At 34.2% G+C, this 10,218-nt stretch overlaps 1 protein-coding gene across 1 annotated transcript; it reads left to right on the forward strand.

Annotated features, from left to right (window-relative positions):
- Nucleotides 1-7,919: 7,919 nt before the first annotated feature.
- On the forward strand, nucleotides 7,920-9,972 carry LOC106620128 (UDP-glucosyltransferase 2). Its single transcript, XM_014238527.3, has 2 exons — nucleotides 7,920-8,353; nucleotides 8,423-9,972. Exons 1-2 carry the CDS (start codon nucleotides 8,104-8,106, stop codon nucleotides 9,739-9,741), a joined length of 1,569 nt encoding a protein of 522 aa, XP_014094002.3. The 5' UTR covers nucleotides 7,920-8,103; the 3' UTR covers nucleotides 9,742-9,972.
- Nucleotides 9,973-10,218: the final 246 nt, after the last annotated feature.

Raw genomic sequence — 10,218 nt, forward strand, 5'->3', positions numbered from 1 at the left:
CGTGACGTAAAATTCCCAATTCTTTAAACTAATGGACCGTATTCTGGTATAAGCCATAACATTTATGCCTAACTTCTGGCACTTCTGTAAATGTTTCCAATTCGAAGACCTTGGGATGCTTAACTAATATTCAGGATATAATTTCTAGCATACAAGATTACTTCAAGTTTTTTAACCAGACTGGGTTCGGAAATTTAATTGTAGGTTTGTCGTTTTTTTGTATACAAACTGTTTTCATATTAAACGCAAAATCTTATCATGTATTCTACCATAAGATTCCAAGATAACATCTTCGGTCCCTTAAAAGAAGTTGTACAAGCTGTTAAAATAACCGTAAATCAACTGAATTACTGATACTGACACTATTCCTTTCCGGTATCCATATATAATTCATGTAGCTTTTGTTTTCGTTACCTTCTTCAATCAGGTATCAGTCCAGCGGGCCATTGTGTCGGTTGTCATAAAAGCTTTGAACAAGCTTAATATTTATGTTGCCAATGTGACTGAGAAATTTTGGCTGTTTCCTCGTTAAGAATACCTATTTGTTTGTAATATCTGAAAATATTACTTTGCAAAGCTTATAAGCTGATATTTTGCCATCTTTATCAATTTTGTTTAAACCTTAGCTTAGTTCAAGAACATAATTAAGACATAAACTCTTTTGAAATATGCAGCAGTCCACAAATCCACAATTTTGTGAGAAAATCTTTAAAAGCCAATAAGCAAATCTTTGGCGTAAAAATACCGTTAAGCGCACTTAACTCCATCAAATTATCAGTTGACTGATAGAAACGATGAGCACACACAGGTATGTGTGTAAAAATTGCATACAACAAGAAAATGCAATAAAAATCTGCTATTGTGTGTGGAAGTGTAAGTGCAGGAAGAACACAGCGAAATTAGGAGCATTTTAGTATCATGTCTACACATAAATTTAATACGTTTAATATACGTACTCTTCATCATGTTTATATGAGTGGTATACCCGCCGTGGCACAAGCACAAAGATATGAGAGAAAACGCATAATAAAATGTCAAATGAAATATGAAATTGAATAAATGGCAATGAGTAAAATGTAAATAACACGAAACATAAATTGCAATAAAGGAAATAAAGGAGAGTAAACATGCTACTATTGCAAATGGAACTGAGCCACCACAAAAGGATGCATAATTTTCAAAGTAAAACATAAAAATTGCGCTTGACTGTAATGCCTTCAAGCTTCAACCGAAGCTCTCCTGCGAAATTCATCATACACGCTCAACGCGCGCAGTGTTGCATGCAACGCAACATTTGTTGATGACTTTGAACACACATACACATGCTGGATTGCTGATGATGCTCGGTGTGTAGCAGAAATGGCACACGCGCTTACATTTCCGCCTTTGATTTAAAATGATTTTACCACTGCGTCTGTGTGTGTATATATAAAAATATATATACGGGGTATGTGTGCTTTTGTGTATATATGTAATGCTTGTGCGAGCTATAAAATGACTGTTGCCAATTTCGTCGCATTTTTATTACACATATTTTTATTAGATTTTATTAGATGACATGTCATGGCAAATGCCAAAAGCCAAAAACATATACGTGTATATCCATATTTGTGTAACGGGAGTTATGTGCTTGCCACACCCCCGTCAACAGCAGTAGCAGCAGCAGCTGTGTGCCGGAAACACATAAATGTCATGATTCGCCGCAGAAAAGAGTTCATCATAATTTTGTGAATTTGCCAAATTTCATGAGCTAACTCATAAATTCACTGTATTTTTTTGTTACAAATATTTTAAGTTTTGCACGTTTTGAGCTCGAAAATAAATCCGTTTTGAGCTATGAAAAGGGCATAACATGTTAACGAAATTACTGGTATAACGAGTTTTAATAATCATGTTTATATTGCTCGACAGTAAAATTCTGTCTCGATGAATAAAAGCTTAGAGCAAAATGAAGTAATGGTAAAGATTTGTAAGCTTTATGATAAACTAAATGGATGGATTAAATTCTTAAGGATTCTTAAGGCGTTCCGGTTATCAGCGCGTGCTCAGTTTCAGGTAATAATAATTCTATAATGTAGCACTCTAACCGTTGGGCTGGCTGGATCTTATCGTTAGAAAGAATCATCCAAAATCGAAAAGATTCGACCTATTTCGGGAAGAGAGAGAATCAGTAGTATTTTAGAAGAATTAAAAGAACTGGAGAACACTTCGTCCCTCTAAGTGTTTTAATTTTTAATTGACGGCTCCGCAGTTTCCGTGATCAGTCGTTTTATTAGCTCTATCTTTTCCGATTATATATTTTCTGCCCAGAAACACCGACTGGAGGGATTCATTTGGACACAGATATAAAAGTCTTAATTTTAGAAACAAAAAGCATTTGTAAAGATATGCTTAGGCATTAATAATCAAAAATAACTCACTACCGGCTTTGTTTCCAAGCTTCTGCGGGGATGATGTTCGAGCTGGGAGACAATTTGAGTGTGAGAGAGAAACAGTTGTTTAGTAGTAGTAGCGATAGAGCTAAAGTTACACTAAGACTGCGTTCAGACAAGGACTCTTTTTGTCGCCCATAATATATTTAATAAAATAATAAAACTCGAATTTCCAAACATCATTTGAAACCGAGCACTATTGCAACCATGAAAATAATTGCAAAATGAAAAGGAATGCCGAATTGGTGGCAGCGAACTATTACGAACAAAACACAAATCGTAAATGAACAATAAAAACGGTGCAACCTAAGTTATAATACCCCTTAAAAATACAAAGATTCTTTACAAGTACGGCGATCGGTCAGTATGCATGGCAGCCACATATATGCATAGTGACTCGTTCTGAATAATTTCTTCGGATATTGTAGCATTACCTTAGGCAATAACCCATGCCTCAGTTAGTGAATATATGTCGTCAAATGGAACAATTTTCCATACAAGAACTAGACTCAGATCGTTCACTTTGTATGGCAACTATATGCTATAGTGATCCGATATCCACCATTCCAACAAATAAGCAGCTTCTTGGTGAGAAAAGTACGGTTACTAAATTTCAGATAGTTATCTAAAAAACTGATAAGGTCACATATGCCCAGACAGATGGATATGGCTAAATTGATTCAGCTCGTCACGCTGATTTACATATATAATATATATACTTTATAGGGTCTTTGACGTTTCCATTTGGGTGTTACAAACATCGTGGAAAACTTAAAACACCCTGTTTCCTCGTCGTTACAGGGTCGAAGCATTGTAGTTTCAGGATTTCTCAAGTAAAATAAAACAACAATTCAGAAAAGAAATCCTTACATGAAATCTCTTTTAAAGACAGATTGCCGAACCTAATAATATCTGTTATAAAAACTGAATATGCCTGCTAGTATATAGGACTATCTACTGCCAGAGACTCGTTCATGCCATGCGCTACAATTAATTGAAAACAAACGGCTGCCATTTTTACGATGCTTCCATGGTAAAAATTTCAGCAAATGTCCAAAAATGTCGGTCATATAAAAGATAATTCTCCCTTGATGAATATAAAAATGATGTAACACAGATTCAATGACGCACGCAATAGGCACTTTGGAGCTGACTAAACATGTATTTATATTGGCTAATCGTCGCAGTCCTTTCGCAACAGAGGCAATTTACTAAGCGTTCATTTTGATGTTGCGTCTCCTTTTTTTTCATGTGCACAAATAAAGCGTTCGGATCGTTAAATAACCTGCCGATGGCAATATGCACACACGCCCACGGACAAGCAAAATATGTATGTCTATGTGTTTTGGGGACCAACTAATTAAAAGCTTAACGAAACTTTGCTATTTCATATCCCAAAACGGTGGGCTACAAGGATTCTGCATGAAAGTAAACAATAAAAGCAAACGAAATCTCACATGTGGCCGTAAAACTTTGTGGCTCTCCTGGCTGTGGGGACGAAAATTAATCACGTTTGAAATTTTACGCAACGGCATATTGAAAGTGAAGCCCAAAAATTTGGGGTTCTAAATTAGTTGGCCGCTTTTGGAATTGGAATGCAGCGTGGCAAGAAGGCTTACTTATTGTCAGCGGCTAAAGAATGCACAGCCCAACTGCCCAGTTGTGGTTACGGTTGTTGGCAACGGAGTCGTAAAATAAAAACTAATAAAGTTTAGGGATATTTGCGAAGAAATTATTTATGAACGCCCTCAAAATCTTATTATAACTAACGGGATAGCCAATAAAATTTGGGGAATGTGTTTCATTGACTATCAGAAAAATTTGGTATTAAATTAGATATTTTTGTGAGCATTATTGTTTTTGTAAAATAAACTATAGACTACAATCCTGCTGATGTATTTATAATATATATTAGTATAGATGCATAGGTATATGCTCAACAGTGAAATTAACTAGTTACGCCATTAACTACTTCGTGTACAATGTACCTAATAATGACCGCTTGCAGTCTGCTATATGCTATACTTTCGAACTTAAGAGATATATTCAGATTGTTTGGTACGAATATAGTTCTTTTCTGAGCCTGGGCTCCCAGCTGGACTTTTCTATTTTTTCAAGATGTATAGAATGTTGGGGTCATGCCTGAATGACAGAAAATGCAGGGAGCTTCAGATCATTTATTCTGAAATACACGGATTAAGAGCATTATTTAAATGAAAGCGTTCACTACAGCTACAGCAGATATTGCTGGTAAAGCAAATGTGACTAGCCAGAAAAAATAGCTTAACATCGAATAAAAATTAATCTTTCTAAGTCTCTGAATATTCGCACATAAATCAAGGCTTAGATAATTTCGGTAAATATGAAAGCTTAAAGTGATTTTGAGGTGATTGCTTCTACTCAATCAAAAAAATATATTAGATGCATGCCATTTCGTAAGTATATACATATATGGAAAACAAAATTTTCACGCACTACGAGTATTAGTTTAATAATTCGCCGGTTTATTGAACAAATGCTTGGGCGGTTTTATAAAATTTCAAATATAGGGTAACGTATGACTAAATCCATTGTGTTAGCTTTGCGTCTACCTACACAATTGTGTAATCTGAGTTATTTTGGATAGTTTTTGGTCTGGAAATCATCGCTTCTAACGAGCAATCTTCCTATTGGCTGCTCTTTAAGGTGAAACTCTGGTATCTAATAAGCGAAAAACCGAAAAAGATATATTTTAGTTAGATGATTTTTTCAGTCGATTAACCATTAGATCCGCTTTCTTTGAAGTACTCGTTTTGCAGGAAAGACAAGGAAATAATGTTGTTAGTTTTTGGTTTTCTTCTAGGTAATTTCAATTAGCAACCTAGACTTTGCTGTAGCTTTATAGTATGGGTTTGAATTTATTTAAATATGTTATTAATGATCCAGAGCCTTAATATCAGTTTCGAACAAGCTACTCGTATGTTCAAGGTATTACGAATTTCTCCAAGCTCAAAATAAATAAGCTCCATAAATAAAAATAATAATTTTTTTGGGGAAAATTTTCGAAAAATGAACTAAAAGACTACTGCAAATATTTATATGTATTAAGTTTTTGCAAATATAGAGAAAGGATCTAGAGTTACAATAATAGTTATTATTCAAAAATATGCTTGGATTTTCCTTCTTATAAATATGTATAAAAAATATTCTGACAATGATATAATTTAATTATAAATATATTTTTCTCAAATTGAATAACAAAAGTAATTAACCATTAATTGCTACTTAGCGTTGCTCTGCTATTTTGGGTCATTATTGCAAACCAAATAATGCCACAAAGCTACAAAGCAAGGAGTTATCGAAATGCAGCGGATCAAAGTGAAAGCCAAATGGCTACAACTAAGAAATAGAACAAAGAACATAGGAAAATCGAAACCGCAGCAAACTGGATTATTGCTTTTGTAAGCTGCTTCATTAAAAGAGTACACATAATAATTGATAGTGTATATGTATAAACCATTGGTTTCTTCTAAATTACTTCTTGCTTTGATTATTATATTCACTCTGGTAATTTGTTGTTATATTTCTGCACTAATTTTACTACCAATCAAAATAGAAGAGCCTAATTTAAAATACAAATAAGTTACTTTCAATAATTTTCAGTTATTTTAAGCCATTTACCAGAAAAAATTGAACTATCGATCAAATAATTGCTTTAACTTTAATAAACAAAATGAGACATAACTTTCCAATGAAGAAAATCTCATTTATTAACTTTGCTGACAAAGCGTAACATTACTTATATAATTTTAAAAAACAAAGTGCAAAGACAATCTTTCTAAGCCTGTCTTCACTGGTTATACGCCGCATATTACATCGATTATTCCCATATACTCTGAAAAAATGGACAAGATTCGCATATAATGCTTAAAAATGACTAAAAGTGGAATAAATCTGTAAAGGTAAGTAATAAACGATCCTTTAATTAAAGTTGCATATGAATGATTTAAATTAAATGCGTGATACCTTATTCCATGTTGACTTCTTAGTATAGTTTGAAGATATCTATTATCGGACCAAAATATCGCCGGCTTTCCACATAACACGCATTTACAATTTTGTGGACTTAAAATAGAGGGTGTTTCTGTTTTAAATATGTGGTTTTCAAGAAGAAATAAAACGCATATAATTTAATTTTATTATAAACATAAGCAATAAGGGCAATACGGGCGTTAATTGTCCTTCAATAAATTGATTGTTTCATTGGCTTTTTGGCGTCACCTTGTAGTAGCCAAAAGTTGTTAACATCAACATCTCATTTGGGCCCATTTACCGAACTTTATTACGGCTTCAATTCTTGCACAAGTTGGATTTTGTAAGTCCGCAAACCAAGATCCTTTTGCAAAATCTTAAATAAAGTGGATGGGCACAGCTCCAATTGTTGCGCGCAGATTCGAGTCTTCTACTTTGGTAATAAATTTGATAGATTTGCAAATATTGTTCCGGAGTAATTCTGTTCTATGAAATGGCAAATTAAAACTGAATATAAATCTAGTTGCGGCTGTCAAACAGACCAACTCTGAAAGAAGTATTGCCTCATTGAAAATCACTCGTCTTTTAAATGAATTAAATTAATTAAACATTAATATTTACATAAATTCATTTCAGGCTATATTTTAAACCTTTTATAAAAACTTTTCTTAAATTAATTACTTGTTAAATTTTAGTTCTTCTGTGAACTATTTAATTACCATATTAAGTAACGCAAGCAGACTTGATAAGTCACCTTGAACTCAATACATTCATATGTATAAGTACTATATATAAATATATGTGATAATGAAACATGCAGTTTATACTTCATGCAGTATTATTATTATTAGTGCTGTATCTATAAAAAATATAGCTTTGCATACTCAGTATATGGTATGTTAGACACAAACTAAACTACAATACAAACGTCGCGAATTGCTCTTCTCCGCCAGCGAATACTATGTATGTATAGGTATACATAGATCTGATAGAGTAAAATGATAGCGCATATAGTATGAAAGTTAGTGAGCATAGTGTGGGAGATATAATATAACAAAGGCGAATTTAGGCCGAGAAGTACTGAATTCGCATTTCTATTGTAATACACAAGCACTTGTAAGTTTAAAAGAGGTTCTCAGCAATTTCGGGATTTTGCAATGAAACTGGTATATATTGGATACATTCTTAATTAAAGCTTTCTACAGATAATGTTTCAAATGTTGGTCTTATGATAAGAGATCTGTCATAACATATAAGGCGGTTGGAATAGAACTTATACGTAGTTTAAGTTTGTAAGTGTGGCATACGGTCAAGTTAAATATCTTATGAAATATGTTGTTTGTTCAGAGCTTCGACGATCGCTTGATCATTTTTTAGAAGCTCATTAGTTTCGTACCAACTGCGGTTTACTTTTTGGTGGACGGCTGTTTAAGATTAAGATTGATAAGATTGTTTAATTTTGCTTTTTCCGAACTAATTGCCCATCGCATATTAGTCACGCACTGATTGCACATAGTTCGAAGGAGTTAACTTTAAATATTATTTGTTATTAAAACCCGCTATCTCTTCTTAAACGCATAAAAAGAAATCTTTTCTATAAGTAAAACCTCAGTCGATTACAAACTAGTGTTGCTGCTGTTTATGTATTAAGTTTGCCAAAATGGGACCAGGCACATACATAGCATTGACATTGACGGTTGTTGGTTTCGCACCAATTTTTACGGAATCTGCGAAAATACTCGCAATATTTCCTTTTACAGGTCCTTCGCAGTATATGTGTGTGCAGCCATATTTGAAGACATTGGCGGCGCGCGGACATGAAGTCACTTCGATCTCGGTATTCCCGCAAAAAACGCCTTTAAAAAATTTTCGTGATATAACCTTAAGTCATGAATACAAAGATCATGATGGTAAGTGCGTTGCTTTTCAAAAATATTAAAAAAAAATTACTTATTTTATATAATAAAATTTATCTTTAGAATTCATTATCGCTGCAATTGAAGATATGTGTGAAACTAAATTGAACCAATTACGTGCCTTGTTGGAGTACTCAATTATGGGTTCCTTGCCAGTGCTGCAGAACGAAGAATTCCAACATTTATTGCGCTCTGATGAACATTTCGATCTCATCATTATCGAAGCTTTCTCTCTGAACTCACTTTACGCATTAGGTCGACATTTCAATGCGCCTATGATTGGTATCTCCACAATAAGCGCAGATATTGTGAACGATCAGTTGGTGGATAATGTTTCGCCGATAGCATATGTACCAACGCCTATTGGCATGAATTTGGATCGTATGAATTTCTGGCAACGCTTAGATAATTTATATGAAAACACAATGGAGCTTCTATATACTCATTTAGTAATAATACCAGAACAACAGCGGGACTATGAAAAGTATTTTCCTAATGCGACATTGCGCTTAACAGACGTGCGTAGAGACTTTTCACTTTTGCTGCTCAATCAACATTACTCATTCAGTTGGCCGCGTCCATTGGTACCGAATGCAATCGAAGTAGCTGGTATGCATATTGATCACAAACCGAAGAAAATACCAACGGATATGGAAGCTTTTATCAATGCTTCGTCTAGAGGGGCTATCTACTTCTCACTCGGCTCGAATATAAAGTGCGTTAATTTACCGAAACATAAATTGCAGGAGCTAATGAACGCATTTGCCTCCTTACCAGTGAACGTGTTGTGGAAATTTGAGAAGACGGATCTAGCTGGTAAACCAAAGAATGTCTTCATCAATAAATGGTTTCCACAATCGGACATACTTGCTCATCCTAAAGTGAAACTGTTCGTTACACATGGCGGTATGCACAGTCTGATAGAAGCGGTTCATCATGCTAAACCGGTTGTGGGTACGCCAGTCTTTTACGATCAACATTTGAATGTTGAAAAAGCAGTAAGTAAAGGTTTCGGTGTTGCTATAAACTTTCGAAATTTCACCAGCACCGAGTTACGCAATGCCATTCTAGAGGTGTTGAACAATCCCACGTATACCGAAAAAGCGCGAGAGATCTCTGCTAGTTTCCATGATCGACCTATGGAACCGCTCGATGCAGCAATCTATTGGACTGAGTATGTGTTGAGGCACAAGGGTGCGCCACAAATGCATGTAGCCGCTCGTCACTTGAATTTCTTACAGCACCATAGTGTAGATACTATGGCTGTGTTGTTCGGAATACCATTGTTGTTGGCTATATTCATAACTCATCGTATATATAAATTTTTATTGGTAATATTCCTAAGTAAAGATCATGTGAACATTAAACGAAAGAACGAGTAAACAGCTGAGTTGCATTATATGGTGTTGAGCAATCGTTTTAGAATAGTTTTTCTTGTATTTTAATAACAGATAAGGGCTAATAACTATGAATTGCTGGTAGCATTCATAGAGCAAATTTAGTTAATGTACATATATACATAGATAATGTTCAGTAATATACTATACATTTTGAAATACACTTTCAATACCATGTACATAAATAAATAAATAATTATAATTAATATACTTAAAGTGCTGTGGTTTTGATTAATTATACATTCTATATTACGACCACTTCGACGGTATAAAAATTGCATTACTTATATTAAAAAGAGTAGTCCCTCACTCGTTTCACTCACTCAAATCTTAATTTGACTGCTGCCTAATCGCCGAGGCGTCTTGAATGAGATTGTTTGAAAAATGAATTGAAGATTGCTTTCATTTTGCTGTCCATTACTCTTTTTACGACAGTCGCTAGATGTTAATATGGAAATTTTA

Source organism: Bactrocera oleae, chromosome 2, assembly GCF_042242935.1.
Source record: "Bactrocera oleae isolate idBacOlea1 chromosome 2, idBacOlea1, whole genome shotgun sequence".
Taxonomy (NCBI): domain Eukaryota; kingdom Metazoa; phylum Arthropoda; class Insecta; order Diptera; family Tephritidae; genus Bactrocera; species Bactrocera oleae.

Excerpts from the sequence above, each read along its gene's own strand:
- LOC106620128 (XM_014238527.3), top strand. The coding sequence starts at position 8,104 with ATGGGACCAGGCACATACATAGCATTGACATTGACGGTTGTTGGTTTC. Across the intron at positions 8,354-8,422 it reads TGAATACAAAGATCATGATG|AATTCATTATCGCTGCAATT; the intron begins GTAAGTGCGTTG and ends ATTTATCTTTAG.